Source organism: Dryas octopetala, chromosome 8 (genome assembly GCF_963921425.1).
Source record: "Dryas octopetala chromosome 8, drDryOcto1.1, whole genome shotgun sequence".
In the NCBI taxonomy this organism is placed as follows: domain Eukaryota; kingdom Viridiplantae; phylum Streptophyta; class Magnoliopsida; order Rosales; family Rosaceae; genus Dryas; species Dryas octopetala.
This window is the reverse complement of record NC_141373.1, coordinates 18635076-18660520: the sequence shown is the minus strand read 5'-3', so window position 1 is coordinate 18660520 and position 25445 is coordinate 18635076. Positions and strand designations below refer to the sequence as shown.

General features: G+C 34.6%; 1 protein-coding gene across 2 annotated transcripts; it reads right to left on the bottom strand.

Annotated features, from left to right (window-relative positions):
• Positions 1-2278: 2278 nt before the first annotated feature.
• On the bottom strand, positions 2279-25445 carry LOC147277774 (serine/threonine-protein kinase STY8-like). 2 transcript variants are annotated; one of them, XM_086252977.1, is made up of 16 exons: positions 24999-25445; positions 24397-24511; positions 23509-23618; positions 23252-23362; positions 14453-14525; positions 12880-12990; positions 12287-12337; positions 10137-10276; positions 9948-10055; positions 7693-7766; positions 6808-6983; positions 4616-4711; positions 3875-3955; positions 3684-3734; positions 2752-2892; positions 2279-2664 (listed from the first exon to the last, which is right to left on the bottom strand). In XM_086252977.1, exons 1-16 carry the CDS (start codon positions 25340-25342, stop codon positions 2620-2622), a joined length of 1827 nt encoding a protein of 608 aa, XP_086109103.1. In that variant the 5' UTR covers positions 25343-25445; the 3' UTR covers positions 2279-2619. The 2 variants fall into 2 exon arrangements, with proteins under 2 accessions (XP_086109103.1, XP_086109104.1); XM_086252978.1 differs by having other exon boundaries at positions 4616-4702.

The following is a 25445-nucleotide window of genomic DNA, read 5'->3' as shown; positions in this document are numbered from 1 at the left end:
TTTTTCAAATGAAAAAGAAGTTTTTATCTTCTTTCTGTTTTTTCCACAGCATTGTCCTTTATTGTCATAATGCTGTTGTATGGTCTAGATATTTTTATAGAGGAATTTTCAAGTAGATACGAATATTTTCTCAAATAAAGATACATACAAATATGTAATTTTCATACATGGTGCCACATTTACAAAATTAAAGAAGAAATTGATTTTTTAACGATTTTGGGATAAATTGTTTAACGTAATTGAGTTTAGAGGATATATAAAGTGTCAAAATTTTTAATTTGAGGAGCAAATGTCAAATAGACCCAATATGGCACAAACATACTATAAACATGATATTAGCACAAAAAATATGATCAAAGCAGAGGATGGTTTATGAAAAACTGTTACAACAAACATAATCCGCGAAACAGTTTCCATTCATATTCTTAATTTCTTTGTTGTCCCACTTAAGGATCTTCAAATGATGGTTGGTTTTTTATTAACTCAACAACTTGTTTGCAGGTTGATGCAGATTCATCACTCAAATTGTCATATCACAGCGAAGCTCACCACCACAAGACAAATTGTCCCTCTGTCACCACCATATGCCCATCACGTTCTAGATTACTCTCATATTGTATTAAGCGACATCACATCTGCAATGATCAGTTAAGCTCTTGCCAAGTTCAGAGCTTCTTGGAATTTGGAAATGTAAAACGGAAATTCCAATTGTGATTTTGGTTTTTCTTCCAAACTAAAATTTGTTACAATTGTTTTCGACCAAGACAAACTAAAACGTGTCAGAAAAAAAAGAGAGAAGTAAAAGATCAAAATGCCACAAGCACAACCATCTAAAATATGAAGGTCAAATTGATCATTCCATCAACTAGATCATGTATTTATAAAAAAAAAAAACTGGACTAGGCTAATCATAGAAAAAACTAAAGTCAAATATCCAAGAATATATATATATATTTTTTGTAGTTTATGAAAATTTAAAATTAATAGAATAACCCCATATTTGGCCCACACACACACTAATAAGTCTAATATTACCCACATGATGAAAGGTATTATATTTTACTTTTTTAGGAAATCGAAACATATATTTAACAATTTTTTGTGAAGATTTCGCCGAAATTTCAAAAATTTCGGCGAAATTTACAAGTATTTATCAAAATTTATCGAAATTTTTCTATTTTCTCCAATTTCATAAATTCACCAAAATATAGCTCGAGACTCCAAATAATTCACCGAAAAATTCTACGAACTCGTATTGATGAGCACTAATTTTCTATGACCTCAAAATAGTCAAATTGCTTTCAAAAAAATTATGAAAAATCCTATTCTCATAATTTAATCATGAAAAAAATAATAATCGCCAAATTCTTGAATTTTCATTTTTTAAAATTCATTTACACACAACTAAGTTTTAGAACCATAACTAAAGGTCTAAGTTAGTTAAAATAAATTTAAGAAAATTTCTAATTCCTTTAAACAAACCTTAAAACAAGTTTGAAAAATTTAAGTAACAAAATTACCATAAGCCAAAATTTGGATTGTTACGCTCAATGAAGACAAAGCTTGGGTGGATGAGAGACACGGAAAAAAAGGAAGGAAAGATTAAAAAAAAAAAAAAAGAGAAAGGACTGAAAAGAAAGGCACAGGGAAAAAAAGTAAGGAAAGAAAAAAAAAAAAAAATGAGAGGGGGTTTGGGGCCTTTGGGCAATTGGAAAGAAAAAAAAAATTTGGGATTTTGTTTAGTTATTTTAAATTATAAACTCTAATACATTTTTATATAAAAAAATAATTAAAAATATCTTAAAAGACCTAAAACCTAATATCCTAATATCCTAAAAAATATAAAATATATAAAATTTAATGTATAGATTATAGAGTATAAAAAGTATTACGATATATAAAATATATAGAATATTAAGGTTTAAATTTTAACGTATAATTAAATTATACAGTATAAAAAATATACTAATTTTATTTATTCTTTATACTAATTTTATTTAACAGTATTTGCTCCAACGTGCATTATATTCACCTTATATCATATGAAACTTACTATATAATTTGATTTCTTTAATGTTTTTTATCAATTTAATAAATAATATATTAAATAAATATATGATAAAGTTTTATTAAAAATGTCCGTATTTTAATAACAATTTCTGTCTAATTTTTGTCAAAATTAAAAAATCTTCAAAATTTCTATTGAAATTTTCTCGAAATCCGAAATGTAATTTGTTGCCTACATGTACCATACAAAAATAAGTCTAATAACCCCAAATCAACTGTCAACTATTTTTTCATGTATAGGTATAGATATATCAAGTGGAAAGTATACATCTCATTACTCGAGCAAATAATATTTTACAATGACATACAACAGGGTGTTTGCTCAAAGATGAGTTTTACAACAGACCGCGATATAGATTATATCATGCACTACTTGATATTGTGTTAGGCAGTCTCTGTATTTTTCTCTTTCTTTCCCTCGGTTGTACAATATACCTCTATATTTATCTGAAAAATCCTAATCCAAATCCCAAACGCCTAAAAATGAGCCAGTTGGAATGTCACAAAAAGAGAAGTTGGCGATTTCAGAAATTTCCTAAGATGCACATAATCTTAAAGCGGTGTCTCAAGTGCGCCATTTGCAGCTTCCGAAACTCCCTGAGGTTTCATTTAATTTTAGTTCAGTGTGGGACTAGAATGTAGGACAATGAGACCTGAGAGAGGAAGAAGAGAGGGAGGAACTACCTGGACTTCTTCGAGTAGATTTTCAAGTTCAGCTATTATCTCAGAGAAGGAAGGCCGGTTGGAAGGAACTGCATCCCAACATCTCTGCATTAATTCTAACAGTTTTGGGTGTGCATCATTAGGAAGTTCCGGACGCAGTCCCTGGGAAATAGAATGTCAAACAATATTAGGTACAAATAAATTCAGATAAACTATTTTGTAGAGCCAACAGCCCAACCCTGGTAATGTACCGTTGCAAAGATTTTCAAAGAAACTATCATATGCCTACTCTAAATAAGTTACAAAAAGTTACAAACTTACAACTAATATTAACAGAAATTTCATACTCTGATTCTTACCCTGTTTCTTAGTTCCTTGTTTTTTTTTGTTTTTCTTCTAATTTTCTTATGTTTCTAAAATCTGTTACAAGTTTTATAACATTTTGTAAAGTTTGTAAAGGAGGAAATTCAGACCCTAGGGTTCAGAACCTATGATATCTGTAATATGCATGCATGGCCAACAACAGGACAAAAACACTGCAGAACAATATTCAGAATTAAAATTGAATTTCCAGAGCCGTAAGCAAAGGATTAAAAAGATTTCTGAAGCAGCAAACACGATATGGGCATTTCTTTATAGAGCCCATGCAGGATTTAAGCCCCAGACAGTGAGAATTGAGACACTTAATTGCAACTTATTCAATTCATGAGTCCACTAAGCATAGCATAGCATATCAAAAAATTAAGATGGAGGAAAAACAAAAAGGAAAGGATAACCATGTACTACGTTTCTACATAACCTTATTCAATTCAAGGTTCATAAGTTCATAGTCAGATATTCAAAACTGAAAGAATGCAGAGTCAACATTCATGCCATGTCTCAAAATATGTGTGCATGCGCACACACACACACGAACAAACAAATATATATACATATATGAAAAAACCATAAACCTGTCTAACTCCTAAGGCAGCTTGCAACGGAGTCATGGTATCATATGGAACCTGCAATACAAAACACACACGAGTAAGAAATTTTTTCCCATAACTCCCATATCCTCCCTCTCTCTCTCTCTCTCACACACGCACACACACACACACACAGAGAAAAATATGTAGAGCTTTTGTGTAACTTTAGGTCATACTTTGGCTGTCACTAGCTCCCAAAGTACAATAGAAAAACTGAACACATCTGCTTTCTGATCATATGGTTGATGGTTGATAACCTTGCAAAATGTAACAAAGCAATAAGTTGAAATAAGAATGTAAATTATCCAGATTTTGTTGTATATAATGGATTTATAAAATCTTGAATCATAAATATTAGAGTTTCTATTTATTTTGGCACAAAATTATGTCAAGGAAAAAGTAAATCAAGTTGTGGAACTATGTTGCATTAGCTAAATTAATGAAGCACTAAGAGTACAATGTAATGAGAAAAAAAAAAAAAAAACAGCATGTTACCATCCCAAGACCTAAAAGGTTTAATCATAAAATTTCATTGTATCCGGAGGCATGATAATAGAACAGGATGCTTGTAGAATATGAGAAGACCAAAATACGCACATGAGATGAAAAAATGGAAAAATTATAACCACAAGTAACTTGCTTAAAAAACCAAAGGAGGTAAAGAATGGCTGGTAGCTGGTAATCATTAATGATGAACTAATTATCTGCAAATCACAACACAGAATTCATTTAGGAAATAAATTAAAAAATGGGGATGGAGTTGTTTTCAACCAAGTCAATGATTTAGGAGTTGACAATCAGAATTTTCAAGAAGATACTGTCAGGAGCTTACATAAAAGCCCTGATGTCCTATGGATTAAAATCTGGAAAAAAAAAAAAAAACAGAAAGAAGAGAAAATAAACCGGCAGAAACAGACCTCCGGTGCCATCCATCTGTACGTTCCGGTCTCTGCTGTCATTACTCCCCCTTGATTTTGGAACCGAGCAACGCCAAAATCTGCCACCTTTACAACCTAAAGGCAAGAAATTTAGAAAATGATTTCAACTGTTAAAGCACAGTTTTTCTCTTTCTATACTGAATGACAAAACTGCTAGGATATTAGAGCAGAGATTTCAACTATTTATGCTTAGAATGATTTCTTATTCCTTCTAAGTACCAAAAGCTGAAATGCAAAACTGAAAAGACAAAAATACAATGATTTCTTAGCCCCTTAAGTAATTCAAACCCTAGAGTATGTTTTTTGTCCTTCCTAAGGATGGGGAGGAGGAAGTCAGAAGGAAACAGAAGATCTTATGAAGGAAACAGAAGACTAACACAGTCACCGCACTCCCGAGAGCCAAGGGGACTTTTAAAGGTGTAAAACCCTACTTAAATACCACTTCTAACACCAACTCCAAAGTCCTATCTGATATGGTAATGCAAAAATGAAAAGGTGAAAATATAATGATTACTTAGCCCCTTTACTAATTCAAAGCCCTAGAGTTTTTTTCCCTCTCTAAGGATGGGAGGAGAAAGTCAGAAGGCCATACATTGATATGACTGAATAAGAGGTAATGAAGCAATACAGAAGACTAAAAAACATGCCAATATCCACAGCACAACATCTAAAAGTGTAAAACCCTACCTAAATACTCTCTAACACCTGCTCCTATCTGATATTGTATGTCCCAAACTATTTGGATATTTCTTTCTTTTCTCTTTTTTTTTTCTTCTTTAATTTGCTAAGAGTAACATGGGGAGAGGGAAATCAAAGGACCACCCACTGTATTCAGAGCACTAGATTATTATATAAGTGACTTTTAAATCAGTGTAAGTACTAGGAGCATTATAGCATTGCTAAGAATTCGTACATGGGAAAACCAATTCTTCAAAACACTATGGTTCTGGTTTACAAGTTAAGCTGCTACCATTTGCCAAAAACCAAGGAATAAAATTTCGGGTTTTGAGAAAATTTCGACAGAAATTTCGAAGATTTTTAAATTTCGATAAAAATTTAAACGGAAATGACAGAAATTGCAATCAAAATACGAAAATTTTAAATGAAACTTTACCATATGTTTATTTATCATATTATCTACTCAATTGATAAAAAATATTAAAGAAACCAAATTATATAGTAGGTTTCATGTAATATAAGATAAATATAATGCACGTTGGAGACAAATACTGTTAAATGAAATTAGTATAATGAATAAATGAAATTAGTATATTATCTATACTCTATAATATGTACACTAAACCCTATATATTTTATAATCTATATTCTATATTGTTTAGGATATAATATATGATATTAGGGTTTAGACCCTTTAGTGTATTTTAAATTATTTTTTATATAAAAATATATTAGAGTTTAAAAACAACTAAACGAAACTCCAAAACGGCCAAACGAAACCCCATACGATTTTTTTTCTTTACAATTGCTCAAAGACCCTAAACCCCAATCAATCCTAAACTTTTTAATTTTTTTTTCCTTTTTTTTCTTTTCTTCTTTCTCTTTCCTTCCTTTTCTTTTTTTTTTTTCTTTTTTTTTTTCTTCTTTTTCTTTCCTTCCTTTCCTTTTCTTTCTTTTCCCCCGAGGCTCTAGCAGATCCATTGTTTTTTCTTCTTCAGTTCTTCTTCATCCTCTCTCTCTCTCTCTCTCTCTCTCTCTCTCTCTCTCTCTCTCCATCTCCCCCTGCCGTCGCCCCCCTGCCCTCGTCCCGTCGCCCCCCTGCTGTCACCTCTTTCTCCCTGCCGCCGCCCTGCCACCACCCCCTCTTTCTCCCTCGATCTCCCCCCTGCCGCCCCCTGCCACCGCTCCATTTTTCTCCAAAAACCCAGCCTTCCAAAACCCAAAACCAGATCTCACCGCTGAAAATTTCGCCGAAATTTCGAGGATTTCGGCGAAATTTCGATAATTACAACAATTTTGATGAAATTATCCCGAAAATTTAACAAATATGGGTTTCGATTTCAACACCCCAAAAAATCGAAATCGAAATTTAACACCTTGCCAAACACCAAGACAATCAAAACTATTTGCTTATCAGAAAAACTTTAACCATTGTGCATTTATGTGTAAAGAGAAGCTACAAATCAAGCAAAACAATAACCTTTAATTCTTACATTGTTCATGTCCATTAGCAGATTTGCTGTCTTCAGATCCCTATGAATTATGTCACTATGATGCAAATACTCCATTCCTTTACAGACATCAATTGCAAACTTTAGCAGTTCTGAGAGCTTCAAGACATTACGATTCTTGTGCAAATAATCATAGAGGCTTCCACCGGGCATATACTCTGCAAGAAAAAACCAGTAACAATAAATGAATTTCCATAATTTCATAAAAAAGAAAAAAAGAACGAACAGAAGATTGGAAAATGGAAAGTAAGAATGTGTGGAGTTTTAAAAAGTTTCAATAGTTTGAAGCAAAGAGTCAATAACTTAGAACACGTAGTCTGGAAATATCAGACAACTCCTAAAACATAGGTTTATTCACATAAGAAATATAAGTTTCAGTGTGATTAGGCGTACAGCGGGAATCACTTCAAACAAGCAGAGTTAACGAAGTTGGAAAATCTTCTACTCCAAATAACCCAACAGAATCCCCAGCCTTGGTACCATTCTAACTTAATCTGGTAATGAACGACCAATTTTCAACTTGATAATTGGACCAACTTTCTCAAAAGAAGATAACAATATTGCAGACCTAAAGTCACCCACTGAACCTTTTTGCATTCGCAATTGGAGAAGGGAGAAGAGAGGGGGGGGGGGGGGGGGGGGGGGAGAGCAAGGGGGTGTGAAATTCCCCAACCTCTCTTCAGATTTAGAATTTATTAGTTTATACTCCCTTAAATGGACTGCTAAGCTCGTTACATTCTTACTGAAGTGGCTTTTTGTTCTACATGATTTAAAAAAAAAAAAAAAAACAAGTGAAAGGAGCTAACTGTGAGTTAACTTAAAAATATGATGTAAAAGGTGGGGGAAACCAATTGGAGGATTCCATACCTGTCACTATGCACAAATGTGGAGATTTTGTACATGCACCGATAAAACGCACAACATTTTTATGATGTACCTCTCTGCAATCAGAAGAGGAATATATATCAGTATATTAAGAATGAATAATAAACATTATTTTGACATTTACATTAAACTGACTTCATAGCTAAACCTAAAATAGAATAACAGACTATGACAAACTAGAAGCATTTTAAAACAATTCTGGGCATAAAATATAGATTTACAGGGACCACAACACTATAATTACTTTATGAATAATACATTATTATTGATTTCAAGATTATAACTGACAAGACGTGTGAAATGCAGTCATGGACTGGAAGCATTATAATTAACTCTCTGGATTATTAATTGGCACTATAGGTTTGGAAAATAGTAATAGCTCCAATTTGTAAAAAATGCAAGACTAGTAGCATTACAAGTGATTTGCTGGATGACTCAATAAAACAAGCTTTTTGGTATAATGCTGTTAGTACACTTGGGATATTCTTCCAAAACCTCACCAAAACAAAGACCCCACCCTCTTTGTTATTCGGCCAGGTATATTTACTACCCTCTTAACTGCAGAAAACCCAAAATTCCCTTGGTTTCCCAACCTGTTGCTTCTAAAGTCCAGGTATATTTATATATATTTACACTCTCAGCTGGGCTTCCAAAGTACCTTACCTATATGATATATCTTAATTCACTGGATAGGCAAAAAATTACTGTCCAAAGACGGAAAACTTCCACATAAATCAGGTCGTATCTGTCTCAAATTTTTTACTTTGGCCTGGTCACTGTGCTTTCAGATCAGATCTTACAAGGACCCAAAGGAACTTATTTCATTGTCCAACAGGCAAATGATTTTAATAACTCCGGAAATTTATGTGGTCTCCCTACATTAGACTAAGAGATATAGATGAAGTGTAAGGAGTTGCAAACACAAAGAGGGTAATAGGGTTTTGTCCCATGGATCTTGGTGCGAAGGCACCTCTGCTGCCCCAACAAATTGTATCTGAGCTGATTTTGGTTATTGACTCCGCTGTCAACAAATCCTCATTAGCATGTAGTACAAGACATTTGTACTCAGAAGATCCATAATAGATGCATGACTTATTGGGGATCAAGGTGAAAAAAAAATGATATGCAGAGTAAAAAGCATGTGCATTTTGTCAGATGTTTCCGCATGATGTGCCAACGAAAAAAAGAGGATATTTTAAAGTAAGATACTGAATGTTGGGCACAAAAGGATGTCTATTTAATATTTGTAGGGAACTATCACAACTTGGTCATTCCATTTGTAAGGTGATTTTAGGAAATTTACTATTCAGATTTACTTATGTTGTAAGGGAAATATTATCCTCAAACCAAGAAAGCCTTTGCAAACTCTATAATCGATTATAGTGTGAAATTGTTTACAGGGGTGTAGAAAGGGGAAAAAACACCCAGAGAATATGGGAATTGTATTTGTCCACAGTTTAGCACACCATGCAAAATATAAAACTAGAGATGGTAAAAATCACCTACTTTTAAGGCTTCAATTAGGCTATTAAAATTGGTGCTATATATTCATGTCTTTTATTATGATTGGGTTTCTCTTCTCATATATGGTCTTATACAAGTATCTGTCAAAGGATTTGGCATCTTTCGCGTCACATGTCATTTACTTTGCAATGAACAACTTTATGCCCTACAAAAACAATATGTGCTGGGCGTGTAGGTTCATGTAAAGGAAAGTAAATCAAAGTAACTTGAGAACATGCATGGAGGTTTGTCTTCATCCACTAATTGGTGTTTAACAAACAATATTAATTAATAGGTGTGAACATGACGCGCCAATTCAATGGGGAATGATATCATCAGTCACTACGTAGATACATAGGCTAAAAAATAGAGTTTGCAAAAAACATGATTTCTTTGGGCTTGAAAATGCAGCCAAATCAGCCAGGAACCTACTTCCAGGACTTCAATTTTTTATTGATTGGTAAGAACTGAACCACAACCCTCTGAAATCCCTTCCAACCCCTTTTCCACTTGAACCACAAACTTTTTGCCAGAATTGGGAGAGCGACTTTCAAAAATGTTTACTCTCTTTCCATTATAATATAAATTCACCAGGAGGGTTTTGGAAAATAATAGGAAAATATTTCAAAATTTAGAAGTGAAAAAATATCACAACAAATCTTATAAGAGTGATTTCATGTGAATTTCCTAACAGGGTATATCAGAATAACAACCAAAGCTGGAAAATTATTCACCTTAGAATTGCCACTTCTTGAGCAAACTCATCCTCTAGAGCATCATTCAAATGCTCAGATCTCAGAATCTTAACAGCAACATCTTGACCAAGAAAAATTCCATGGTACCTTAGGATGAACAGAAATAGAAAGTTGAGCAACATAGAGGACCTTAAAAAAATAATTGATTGCCAGCTTAACCTAACTTACAAATCTCCACATGATCCAGATGCAATTCTTTCTCCTCTCTTCAATAATCTTCTGTCTATTTCCCAGTCTCCAGGTTTTGCTTGTGCTGCTAATGCTTTCTCCACTGCTGAATTAGAATTTGTAGATCTAGACCATGAACCCTAGATTATCAAACAAAAGATATATACATTAATGTTGCATTGGTCTTCTGTTGTCAACTTAAACAAACAGAAGAAGATTACACAGAATACCTATTTAATGTACTCTAATGGAGTCAGAAAATCCATCCGAATGAAGTGCTAAACACAGGAACAGACATGATTCTAGTTTTAGATAGAGATAGGAAATGTTAAAGCACAGAATGGCTCCATCAAGGCTCCTATGACTGGGTCTAATGTATTAGGATAGGAAGATGCTATGGAACCCAACTTTTTCCACCAGACAAACCAACTCTCACATGGGGTAGGTCCTACATGGGTCCCACCTCATTTGAGAGACTTGGGAAAAGAGTTGGTTCTAAAGCATTTTCCAATAAGATAATATCATGAACAACAGAATTTTCATAATCTGTGTCTATATTCTTAGAAATAAATAAACTGAAGAGGGTTGTGTATAATTTACAAAAAAAAAAAACATAACAACTGATTGATTTCACAACAAAAACAGGATATACTTCAATAATGAAATGAACATGAAGCATAGAAGAAAATTCTGGAGGAGTATGGAAAGATGATGAAGTAAATTCTTCTCAAAAGAGAGAAAGTTAAGAAAGGAATGTATGAGAGAGAGAGAGAGAGAGAGAGAGAGAGAGAGAGAGAGAGAGAGAGAGAGAGAGAGAGAGAGAGAGATCAGGAAGGAGGAAGGTAGGGAAAGGGCTGCAACTGTAGAGCATTCAATCAAAACATTAAAGTTTATTTCACAGCCTTGAAGTCCATAGTCTAGTGTAAGATCACCTAGAAAATCCAAGTACAAGACAGTGGAAAAAGGTATCATCACATTAAACTGAACCACAGTTCTGAACACAGAATTGGGGTTCACGATTAAAGTGTGAAGGGCAACAGAAAAGACAGCATGGGATGCAGAAAACCAAGGACATTTTTTTAACTCATCATATTACACTTCTCTACTCAGGGAACTCAGTGCATGGCTAAGCCAAAAATCATAGAGCATGTTTGTCATCTGAAGCATCAAGCGCAGACCAAGACAACATATACACAACCCTTATCCCTAAGTAATGCAGAAAAAGAGAGAATTTTAGATGCAGAAAACCAAGGACCATATGCCCTAATTCATCATATTACAACTCACTACTAACAGAACTCACTAAATAACTAGGTCATTAATCATTAATGACAGTAAGCTTTTCATCTGATGCATCAGGCCCAGACCAAGATAACGTACACAGTCATTATACCTCAAAAGTGGATTTTTTCTTTCTTTCTTTTGTTTATAAATATCCCTTAATAGCTGCAGTTGAAAAGACAAAAATTTACGAATTGGGAGAAGATGTTGCTTCAACATAATAGATTATTACAGACTGAACAAGGGCCTAAGTGCCTTAAAACAACATGTTTCCATCAAAAGCAGGCAGATACAAGTATCTTTAACAGCCCCAAAAGAAACTATTGTAAGGATAAAACTCCATACTATAAACCATGGTAAAAAAAAAAACAAAACAGAACTCCTAAGTACTGCATTTTAGAAATTAAAATTAGCTGATAAAATTATCTCAAGTAACATATCAAAGTGTTTTATAGCCTGCTCGAAAATCTTCATCAAACACATTACTATGTTGAGATAATTTCATCAGCTAATTTGAATTTGAAAAATGCACTACTTAGGAGTTAGGACAAACATCTGACACTCAATATACACTCATTCCTATGGATATACTCCAAAAATTTACAAGGATAACATTTAAGAAAGAGGACCGATAACCAAAAGGCATGGAGAAAATAGTTACTAAAGAGGATATTAGCTTTTTAGGAATATTTAATAGGTATCGTGAAAGAAAATTGTAGTGCTAGGGAATGTACAACAGTAAAAAACAATACTTTCACTCCTCTAAGATGAAACACTTTCTTCAGTGCAAAATCCTTCTAAGGATACTTGAAACACCTATACAAGAAACCAAACAGTATTCAATAGTTTTACAATGTGACGCAGTTTACCTCACTTCTAGCAACTGCTTTATCCATAGCTTCATATAAACCATCTGTATCCTGACCACAACATTGCAAAGTCAGCAACATTCGGACTCAGCACAGATCCCTGTCATAAAAGAAATATAATCGCAATGCCCCTTAATATATTAGGAAGACATTTTCCTTGGATAAACTGCAGTTTGTTTAAATTAACCGATTTGAAAAAACTCAATATTTATAACACAAATATTGGTGGATACATCAGATGCAATAACTCTATCATAAAGCCAACATCATGTTGGAAATGCAGCTTCAAGCATAGAAATAAACACTGACTAAAAAGTGTTTCCCATGCTTGCAAATAAAAAGACAACACAACAATAGCTTATAAAACATCAAAGAATAACTGCAGCACAACAAAAAGTGGAATTGGCAGCAGCAACAACAACTTAAGGAATGCCAACTATAGGAGTACATGCTTCATTCATTAGACCTTTCTCAATTGTAATAGCAATTTAAAATGAATAAAATAATAATATGCAAAAATTTCAAGATACAAACCCTGAGAGTAGAAAGGACATATTGAATGATGATGAACACATTATACAGTAAAAAAGTACCTCAGCAGGCCATCCATCCACCACAAATACATCTAAGGAGTAGTTATCAGTCGTTGAGAAGACATGTGCTTCACGGATGTTAAGTCCTATATCAGAAAGCAAAGCAGAAAGCTAGAGGAAAATGATACCTGTTAGAAAGATGTTGGTCATAATATGGTTCCACTTTTGCAGTTCTCTTGGCTTTTCGAACATAGTCAATATATATATAGTTTGAGTAAAGGTGCTGAGTTATTCTCTCAAAAAGGAAGTATTCAACCCTTAACGTCAGTTGTAAGTTTTTCAACATTTTAAAAGCTAGAGAAAATTACAGATTTGATCCACTTATTTTATACCTAGTTCAATTTTAGTCCACGATCTTTTTTAAGTTTTGTTTTAGTCCACTAATTGTTCTACTTGATCAATAAAGGTCCAAATTTGTTTTTTCAAATTTATGCCGCTTTTACCCTATAAAATCTCAACCAAATTCAGCAAACACATACTTGTTTTAAAGCTATACATCTCTTTACAACCATATAAAGATCATTCAAATCGGAGTTCTAAAACTCAAGATAATTGGCCCCAAAGTAGGGTACCCAAAACTACCAATTTTTCCTAGAAAATTTTCAGATTTGTCAAACTTTACCAAACTTCAATTCTCTTTAATTCTAATACTCCAAATTGGTTCCTAGGACTAAGAAATGATGAAATATAACTCATCCTTCAATTATAACTGAAGAAAACACAACCAAAATGATTTAAAATCATAACTTAAAAAAGATTGTGGACCAAAATTAAACTAGATATAAAATAAGTGGACCAAAATTGAACTTAAAAAAGATCGTGGACCAAAATTGAATTAGATACAAAATAAGTTGACCAAATTTTTAATTTCCTCTAAAAGCTATATATTTATATTAATAAGAAGTAATCATGTGAAGCTTCCTGCCAGGTTTTAATATTGATAAAGAACTTTCTGATGCAAAGGCATTTCAAATTATAATCAATATCCAAGGGTTTTGTATTGAGGTAGCCAGGTGTTTAGAGTAAAACAAAAATATCTGAAGGACAACCATGAGCCATGAATGCCACTATGTAAAAGACCCTCCCATTGACATCGTATTTTCTCCCAGCAAGTAATAAACTCATTAGAAAGGTCCCGACACAACCCTTCTACAGAAGCTGTATACTCAAAAGATCATAAGCACAAGGAATACAAAAATATATATATATAAAAGAAAGTAAAAAGACTCGTATGCATCCAATTCGATAGAAAATTCTTTCACAGCACGTTAGGGTCTCCATTCCAAAAAAAAAAAAATCAATCAGACAGTGATTTAAGTTATAAACATTAGGTCTTATTAGTGACTACCAAGAGAACTGCTTAAGTGGAGACTCAAATGATTAAATAACTCTTTCACATTAAATAAATTTGCAAATATACAAAGAAACAATAAGCATAGTTTTAAAATTAAAATTCTGATTCAAAGCTTCTTATAAAATTCTAAGAATATTTTGGAAATGAAATGCATGTAAAACTCCAGGTGGTAACACAGAACTTAGAACAAACAAATAAATGACCCCTTCTCAATCATACCTGGCTAAGAAGCTTAGGCTTGTCAATGGTTGAAAATATTACTTCATAAATTCCCACATGTGATATATCTTGCCTGCATTATACATCCCAATGGTCAAATTATTTTTGGCATAGGGGATAACTGTAAATGTAAGGTCTCAATTATAAGGCAAATGTTCACTGAATAATGATTATAGAAAATTAATTGCATTATTAAATAATACAATACACAACCCTCGTATCATAAGTCATAACCATCCTGTGCTAACAATAAATTATTAAAGAAAATGTTACACATAAAAACAAGAAGAAAAACAGTCCTGAATAACACTCTTCCATTCTCTAAAAAGAGAGCTTCTAGAAATTCCTTAAAGAACAGTTTATATTGAAGCCCATAATGAGGCAAACTACGTTATTCTACTCCAGTTTACTTTGAATCCTTCATCACATTCTTAAAAAATTCTACGATTTATTTCACTCAAAATGGCCCATAGCAATGCTTTCAGTGCACATTTTCATACAAAATTTACTTTTCATTTTCCCAAGTTTTCAAAAATCTATACTAAAATATGAGAAGTCGAATGAGGAAAAACCAAACCACCTTCGCCCAACATAACAATCTACTTCATAACTCAACCAAATCAAAATCCAAAAACAATTGAAGCATTGAATCCCCTTTCTTTTTACAAAGAATGCACCACTGAGGAGATAAAGAAAATTTTGGCTGTATCCTTTGAAGCAAATCACATTTCAAAGCCAAAGTCCAAGCAAAAATTTAACCTTCTTGGGAAACCAGAAAATTCCAAATAAAAGCTTTAGCATGGAAAGCTGATAAGAGTGCCAATCAATCAAATTCTTTCTTTTATGCAATCAATCAACTTTTCCAATAAAGATTTACTACAAAAGATCCTTGAAAGAATTAAAGGATCAAGACCATTTATCCTTCTCCAATCAATCAACTTTCCAATAAATACACCTCACATCAAGTGTAACTAAAGGCCAACACCCCTTTTAGGTTTAGGTTGAGAAACAATCTTCCACTTCACCAAGTAATCCCTCCTCTTTCCCTTCCCCACTCCGCTTCCAAAGACTCTCTCATAGTTTTTTCAATTCACCCAGCCACATTCTTTGAGATTGAAACAAAGACACATGATAAATAGGAATCCTTTCCAGAACTCCAATCACAGTTAGCCTCCCCCATCCATCCAATATTTTACTAAGACTCTCGAGCACTAGAACCTAAAATCTATCAATTTTAGGGTAAACCCCAAATAAGTTTGTAGCCAATCTTTCACCACACACCAAACCTAGTTGACAAGATTTGCAATTTCCTATCAAATATTTGTTCCTGAAAATTAGCTCTTCCCTACATTAAGTTTTAAGCCCGATAAAGCCTTAAAATCCCTAATCAAAAGAACCATAATTTTCAGTTGCTCTTCATCCCCTGATGAAAACTGATGAAAAACACATTTTTATATATAGAGAAAATGGAGCATCCAACCCAAAGGTGGAGGAAGCCAAGACCTTATACTTTATTATGCAAGGCTTTACGATGTGATATCTCTCGACAATATACGTATATAGTCATTTCAGCAAATTGAAAATGAGACACCCTCACTCTATCTCTACCCACCTGAAACCCTCTAATTAGATCAACATTGTTTATGAACTCTCAAGCAATTTACTATACATCCACAGAAAAAGTGAATAGAAAAGGTGATAAAGGAATACCTTGTCTTAACCCACAAGAGGCTTTAAAACGCCAAATTGATTTCTGATTAATTAAAACAGAAAACTTAACCAAACCCAAACAGCCCATAGTCCAAGTTCTCCATCTATGATTTCAATTAAAAAATAAAGTTTAATCGTTTCAAGAAATAAAAATATCATATGGTTCATTCCTCATGCTTATTTTCCGTTCGGCTTATATTCATACATGACGGATGTATTTACAGCACCAATCAGACCACATATTTTCCCAGCTTAGTTAATAAATGCAACGATATATATTGTTCAATTTGCTCAAAAGTCATCTTGCATAACACATGACTACTGCTCATTGGTATATTAACTATACATCCCCCATATTTTCCTGAGTTTATAATAATTACACCCAGGATCCAGGAGTAATAACCAAAAGTTCTGTAGTAACTGCATCCAAAATGTTTCAACTTTATAATTTAATATATGACTAAGAAAGACTCTTAGCAGTCCCTTCACGTGCTCCAGATGTCACATTTGCAATACCAATTGCTATTCTTATTTCTCATTCAGTCAAATGAACTGATTATTTTCAGTTAACCAAAATACTTTTTGCAGATTTTATGTTGCAGGTGTTCTTAAAAATACAAACCATGTTTCTCTATCAGGAAAATTTAATGCATTCCTATAAATAATAAAAAAAGTGAAAATCTCATTTCCTTCTAAGCCTAAAATTCAAGTGTAAAGTTACTCATGACTTTTAATGAAGCCTAGCTAATACATAATATTGGTAGGTATGCAAAAGCAAAGCATTAAACAGTGATGTCACCAAGTTATGATAGCTGTGAAGGTTGTGAAACACTTCAATGTGTTCTCCCAAACAGCCACATAGGGATCCAACACAAACAAAAATGCTCCAAAGGAAGGCTTACTTTCAAAGCATTATAGAAATATAGATCTTTTGAGGGAATCAAATGAAGGCCCCATCTTAAGGCCATATAGAATATGGATTTGTATAGGGAATCGAGAAGCTAATTGGAAAAGTTCGTCAATTGATTTACAATCCATAACAGGGTATGGTAATTGAACTGGTTGCAATAGATTTATTAAATCTTGCAGACATATTTCTCAAGAAAAATGTTTTTATTGGAATGTTTATCTGTAGATTAGCTGGTTATTTATTTTATAGTTGACCTTTCTCTAAATTCATTAGGATTTAGTACTTTCCTATCTTGGATATTATTGTACAGCTATGTATACCTCTCTAAGAGAAGCATAAAGTATTCAGAAAATTATTCTCTAAATTTCTACATGGTATCAGAGCTTTAGGAAAAAACCCTAGGGTTTCTCTACTGTGTTCCACTGCTACCTCTGCCCAAACAAACCCTAGAATTACTTAGGGTTCCCATATCTGCCCAGCCAAGTCTCTACCCCCCTACAATTTCTTGTTCTTCATTATCTTTGATTGCTACTACTATCGTCATCCAAGATGAATGATGAAAGTGCGATTGTTACTGCCTCTGATTCTCCATCTGGTTCAACTACCAAAATTGTGACTGTGCAGAGTGATAATCCATCCTCTCAAATTGGGATCAAGCTGGATGACACCAATTACTCACTCTGCTCCCAAGTTGCTGAGGTGTTTGTTGCTCGGAAAGAAAAATTTGGGTATTTGACTAGTGAGATTTCTCCACCAGACTCTAAACACCCTACCTGTAATAAGTGGCATGCTGAGAATGCTTTGGTCAAGTCTTGGCTCATCAATTCAATGACTCCGCATGTGATGACAAACTTTATTTGTCTTCCGACTACCCAAGCCGTTTGGGACGCTGTTGCTAAGACATATTATGATGGGTTAGATATGTCGCAAATTTATGAACTAACTTGTAAGACTTTTCAGATGCACCAAAATAGGAGACCTATCCATGTCTACTATTCAGAACTTCATGGTGTTTGGCAAGAACTCGATCAACGCTGTCCAAGTAAAATGATATGTGCAGCAGATGCTGCTACTTGGAAGAAACAAACTGATACTCAACGGGTGTATGTGTTCTTGGTTGGTCTAGATTCTGAAAGTTAGAAGTGAAGTTTTGAGGATGGAACCTTTTTCGGGAGTCGAAGACGCTTATGCCCGTATTCGTTGTGCCTCGCAATGGTGGTCAAACGCACCCCACCTGCACCAACACTTCCTAATATCGCTCCTCGGACCTCTCCTTTAGGCACTAGGGTTGTTGCACCTTGGAAGTGCAATAATTGCGGTCATGATAACCATGTTAGTGAAAATTGTTGGAAGGTCATTGACTCATTGGTTATCCAACTTGGTTTTTAGAAAAAAGGAATAATTCAAAAAAGGGGGGCAACGCTGTTATAGCCTCACATGTAGTAACAACAACTTACTCTCTCTAAGCAGGTAGATTATTCCAGTACCCATGATTCTATGGGTGCTTCTACTTCCTTGGCCAGCGGAGGTAACTTTGGTTCTGCTTTCAATGTTTTCTCTTCTGCTTGTAATAATACATGTTGGATAATTGATTATGATGCCACATATCACATGACTTTTGATCCAAGTCTGCCAATGGAGTTCCTTCTGTTTCAAGAGCGGGGTCAGTGTCCCTAGCTTCATCTTTATCTTTGTCTTATGTACTTTGTGTTCCTACTTTGTCTAATAATCTTCTTTTTAGTAGTCAAATTACTAAATCTTTAAACTGTTGTGTCACTTTCTTTCCATCTCATTGTCTATTTCAGGATATCTCTACGAAGGAGATGATTGGTCATGGTAGGGAACGAGGGGGGCTGTACTACTTGGAATTGACAGGTGTGAGTGAGAAGTCAGTGAGCCAAGTTCATCAAGTAGGGCGAGTTGGTTTGGATATCAAGAATCAGATTTGGCTATGGCACAAACGTTTGGAATATTAGTAGTCATTTCTTTATCTTAAACAGTTATTTCCATTATTGTTTTCGAAATTTAGTGCTTCTGATTTTAGATGTGAAACCTGTGTGTTGGCAAAAAAACCATCATGTAACATTTTCTTCTGATTTTAATAAAAGTAATGTCCCATTTTCTCATCTACATTCTGATGTGTGGAGTCTATCTCGGATTCCTACTTCCTCTGGCTAACGATGGTTTGTTTCCTTCATAGATGATTGTACTTGTATGTCTTGGATATATCTCATGAAAAACAAAATTGATGTGTTATCTATTTTCCAGTCTTTCCATGCCCTAGTGCAAACACAATCTCATGCTAAAATACAGGTTGTTCGGTCTGATAACGGTGGCGAGTATCTGAACCAGGGGTTGGGGATTTTTTTTGGTACCCATGGCATTCTTCATCAAAACGACATGCTTGTACTCTCCCCAACAAAATGGTGTAGCGGAACGTAAAAAACGTCATCTTCTTGGAGTTGCTCGATCGTTACGTTTTGCTACACATATGCCAAAGTTATTTTGGGGAGAGGCAACTTTGTCTGCTAGTTACCTTATCAACCGAATACCATCTCGTGTCCTTAACTTCCAAACACCACTCCAGGTTTTGTCTGCCCCCTTTACGATCTATTCTTAAAAATTTTCCTTGGGTTTTTGGGTGTGTTGCATATGTTCACATCCATAAAAATCAGCGTGGTAAACTTGATCCTTGTACTCTTAAATGTGTCTTTGTTGGCTATTCGGCTTCTCAAAAGGGATACAAATGCTATCATCCCCCTTCAAGGAAAATGTATGTGTCTATGGATGTTGTTTTTTGGGAAGATGACGCTTATTTTTCAAGGGGAGTGTCTAATCCTTCTCTTCAGAAGGGGGCAAGTGAGTGTATGGAAGTAAGAAGTTGGAAAATACTATTGTAGTGTCATTGGAAGAACAAAATGAGGGAAAAAATGAAGAGAATACGGGAGAAAGAGATAAAAGTTCTTCCATTCAACCTGGAGAACCACCAGATCAAGTGAAAGGGTGGAAGGTGTACAAGAGAAACAAGGAAAAAAATAAGTGGAAAATGATAAGAATGGGAAACAAGAAGCAATGGCCCCCTCTAACTTATTGGTGGACCAATCAACTCCTAACTTAGAGGATATTCCGGAGGTAACTTAGAATTCTTCTCCTAATTCTTCTTTTGATAATCCTAGTGTCTCTACTACTTCTAATCTTGATGATATAGTGTTTAACCTTCATAACTTGTTTGAAAATAATGAGTCACATGAACTGCATGAACCAACTCCTAGTGAAGTGCAAGGGAAAAGGTAATCCCAGTAGAACCCATAATCCTCCAGATCGGTATGGCTTTCCTACTAAAGTTAAATACCCTATTTCAAATTTATGATTTCTCATAGGTTGTCTAAGTCATAAATCTTTGGCACTGCAATTATGCTTTGTATATATTCCAAGTAAGGTGCAGGATGCTCTAGCTGATCCAAAATGGACCACTGCTATGGTTGAGGAAATGCAAGCACTCCAAAAGAATTCTACCTGGGAGTTGGTCGACTTACCTAAGGGCAAGAAAACTGTTAGCTATAGTTGGAAATTCACTGTGAAACATAAGGTTGATGGTCAGATTGGTGGCCAAGGGTTATACACAAACTTATGGGATTGATTACCAGGAAACTTTTGCACCAGTAGCAAAGATGAATACTATTTGTGTTCTTCTATCCCTAGCTGCCAACTTGGATTGGACTTTGCAGCAATTCGATGTGAAAAATGATTTTTTGCATGGCGACTTAACAGAGGAGGTGTGCATGGATCTTCCACCAAGGTTTACAACCGCTTCAGATGTTGGTAAGGTTTGTAAGCTGAAAAAATCTCTATATGGTTTAAAACAATCCCTAAGAGCTTGGTTTGGAAGATTTAGCAGTCAATGAAAAGATTTGAGTAAAAACAAAGCAATTTTGATCACACACTCTTCCTAAAACATAAAAAAGGTAAAGTGACTACCTTAATAATTTATGTGGATGATATGGTGGTTACAGGTAACGATGAAGAAGAAATTAGGGAACTTCAGAGCTACTTAGCCATTGAATTTGAAATGACATATCTTGGTTCTTTAAAATATTTTTTGGGGATTGAAGTCACTAGCATCAAAACATGGCATTTTTCTGTGTCAGAGAAAGTATGTCATGGACTTATTAAATGCAACAGGGAAGCTTGCTTGCAAACTTGCTGACACTCCCACAAAACAGAACCATAAGTTAAGGGGGTATTCAAAGCAAGTTCCTGCCAATAGAGGTATCAAAGATTGGTTGGAAAGCTAATCTACTTGTCACACACACGGCCTGATATTGCCTATGTCGTGAGTGTGGTAAGCCAATACATGCATGCACCAAGTGAGGATCATATGAATGTTGTCACCCGGATCCTTAGTTAATTGAAATCTACTCTTGGTAAAGGTATAATGTTCTCAAGGCATGGCCACCTAGACGTTGAAAGGTACACTGATGCTGATTGGGTAGGCTCTACTGATAGACAATCGACTTCCGGATACTTCACCTTTGTTGGAGGGAACTTAGTCACTTGGCATAGCAAGAAACAAAATGTTGTTGCTAGGTCCAATGCTGAAGCTGAATTCAGAGGCATGTCACATGGTGTGCGTGAGCTATTATGGCTAAGGAAACTACTGGGAGAGTTGGGCTTCAAACCCAAAAAAGACAAGAATTTGTATTGTGATAATAAGTCTGCGATCAACATTGCATATAATCTAGTTCAACATTATCGTACTAAACATGTTGAAGTGGATAGACACTTCATCAAGGAGAAATTGGAAGCAAGAATTATTAGCTTTCCATTTGTGAAGACAGAGGAACAATTGGCTGACATTCTTACAAAGGTTGTCTCAAGTAGAGCTTTCTATTCCTCACTCGACAAGTTGGGCATTTGTGATATCTTCGCACCAGCTTGAGGGGGATTATTGGAATGTTTAGCTGTAGATTAGCTGGTTATTTATTTTATAGTTGACATTTCTCTTATTAGTTGTATAGTTGACCTTTCTCTAAATTAATTAGGATTTAGTACTTTCCTATCTTGGATGTTATTGTACGCTAGAAACACAGTTGCTCAATTGAAAGGTAAGGACGCGGAACTGCCCTTTTTCTTTAGGGCTTTTTGTTCAACATAATATTATACTATATACCTCTCTAAGAGAAGAATAAAGTATTCAGAAAATTATTTCTAAATTTCTACAGTTTTGCTGGTGATCCTGCCATACATAGAGAACAGCTAACACACAGAGTTGATTCACACTACTGCTGGAAAGATAAACAGGTCTACAAAGTTACTCCACATGACCACTTGGGGGACCATGTAAGCACATGATCCCTTTCAAAGGTAAACTTGAGGTCTTCTGTTCAACTATGCAGGACTGCATGAGTTCTGTAGATGCACTAAATTTTTTGCAGGTGTATATTTGATACAACCATTGTTATACAAATAACCAGTTGCTGCTACTACCTAATATGCTTCCATTGTGCCCTTTCATTTTAGTTAATATTGGTCATAGACAAAAGATTGATTCCAACTCAACAAAAAAATATACAAACCAATAAAAAAATACCACAAGCCCAACAGATTGGCGACATTTGAACTCTCACATGATAAACTATGGAGCTTGAAATAAACAAATCATTGTTTTAATGAATAATATTAGAGTCTTTTTAATGCGGGAAAGAAGCATAGGGCTGCTGTCTTGCTTCAGTAATAGGGCAAAACCATAGTAGAAAGGAAAATCCAGCAATAACAGTAGAAAAGAGAGAGAATTTGAATTTGGAACATAGATAGATAAGTTCTAGGATTAGGAACCCAAGAGAAACTCTAGAATCTGAATTCTCCGAAAAAAAAAAAAAAAATTTGATAAAAAACTGTCTATTACAACCTAAGCCTTAAGCTTATATAGGGAAAACATATTCCTCAACTCACTAGGAAAACAGTAAACCTTAACTAACTAAGAAAACTTAAAGTAAAATTACCTTAAAGACCTAATGAAATCAAGAAACTAGGCTCTAAATCCAGCTAGGAAACAAAAATCAGAAAGCTACTAAAAAAAATACCATTTCTTGGAACCCTAGGAGATGCTCCTGCATCACTTGTAGACTTTAAGAATAACAGGGAAACAGAAAAAATGCCAACAAAATTTTGTTGAGTACCTTCTGGAAAAATTCTCCTTCAAATATCTTTCATCCATGTCCTTAGAATTCTTTCTATCCAAGTTCAGGTCCCCAAGCTTAGAGCAAGGTTCAAAGTCGATCGCACAATTTCTAGATCAATTAACATAAATGAAATAAGTATGAAACAAAGAAATGACAGCCACAAATCATCATCCAAAATACACTGACTTAAACCCTAAACAGGAATAAGTATGGCATGAAATTTAAGCTTTCAGAGGATAGCACAGATAAAATACCTATCATGTGACAGTGCAGCTTCTTCATTAGCTTCATCACATGGTCTTGGGGTGGAAACAATACTAGTACATTGTTGGCCATCATTATCATCTGTTCTAGTAGAAATATTCTGGCCAGAAAGACACACAGGAGTATAAAACAATAAAAATAAAAAGAAAAAACAGAAGAGAAAAAATAAAGGAAAGACAACATTTTCTAACCACATTAGTTGACCACATGATGTGACAATTGATGTGTACTTATGGCCAAAATTAACACATCAACTAGCACATCATGTGGAATGTAGTCCCTCTAGCATTACTCAAGTATAGCTAGACAAACAAACAAAAACAAATCCCCTACACTAAGTGCTGAGATATAAAATCTAAGTTCTAGTTCTTTCATGTGATTGGCAGAAAATCACTAAATTATTTCCTCTGCCAATCTTCATGCTCTCCTGCCCATGCACGCAGACGTATGCATAATCCCACCATATCTATATCTTCTTTTTTTCCATTCTTTGCACAATCCCTAAGGATCAATCTTTCATTCTTTATCATGTGAAGCCCGCAAATGCAATTTTTTTCAAAGGAGACTGACAAACCAAAATAAATTGGAATTTTGAAGTTCAAATAGACAGTAATAGTCTCATATTCTTTTTGACTGTGCTTTCAATTGATACTGTATAAATGATCCAACACCGGCAGAGAATTCTTTTTAACATTAGTTCACTTCAGATTAAACATCTCTCAATCATCCTATTTTTTTGGCCATTCAACGCACGCAATCTAACACTTGATTTTCCCTAACTGGCCACAAACTATTACTTGGTTTTGCACTAGAACTCAAAAAAATTCTAGTTGACAAAATTGCAAATATAAAATATTGACTCAAATGATAGGTAATACCTCCAAGAAACGGATGTTATAAACAGGCTGCTTCTCTGGGTCTTTTGCCAATGCAAGAAGCTTTTGATGCAACAAAACATCTTCCACTCTGTCCATGTTAACATCAAGCCCATAACTGTGCAAGTAACAAATTGGAAATAAATCAGACTATAATAGAAATAAATTCGTTCAATTAAGCATCAGAAAAGTTTTCCAATTCCGTCCAAACATACTAAGCATATGTTAAATGTAAACTCTTACCCTACTCACGTAGTCAAATGGCTACTCTTACAAAAACAATATAGAGAAGGAAACAACAACATACACAACAATTCCAGCTCAAAAATTAAAGCTCAAAAATGAAATCATATGCGTACAGTAAAAAAAAAAAAAAACATTAGAGCATAGACGCTAATGGACAGTTTGAAACGTATATATGCTCTAATTTGTGTGCTCAAACATTTCAAAAAAATTTCAGAAACTGCTCGGAATGCATATTATAATCACACGTTAGAGAACAAATTTCACGAATTAAACAGTAATCGAATTCATCACAAAAATAATATTTAAAAAAAATAAAAAAGAAGCAAATCAAACATTGTTGAGCGATCGAATTGCAATACCTAGCAGGCAAGCGATTGAAGTGAGCGTCCAAGTGGTCACGAAACTCAGGTTGACTCAAAGCCTCTTCGTGACCGCTCTCCAGCAAGCGATTGTACACATCGTTACGGACATCGTAGTTGCTGAAGCTGACGAAGCTTCTCGGCGGCGACGAGCTCTCTCCGACGCCTTCGGTCAAATCCATAGGGAGCTCAAGTCTGCAAGTTTTCCATGGAAAACATAGAGGAGGAGGAGGAGAAAGTTGTTGATCACCAGCAGCAGAGGATCTTTGACTGTTGGTAGAATCCGAGGAGAAGAAGAGGACTCGTTGGGAATTTGACGAAGAAGTGGAGGGCAATTTTGTCATACAAATTACTACTGTAGCAGAGAAGAGAAGAAAGAGCCTATAACAGTGTGAACTTCAGAGAGAATGAGAGAATGTCAGGTTTTCTATATGAGAGATAGAAAAG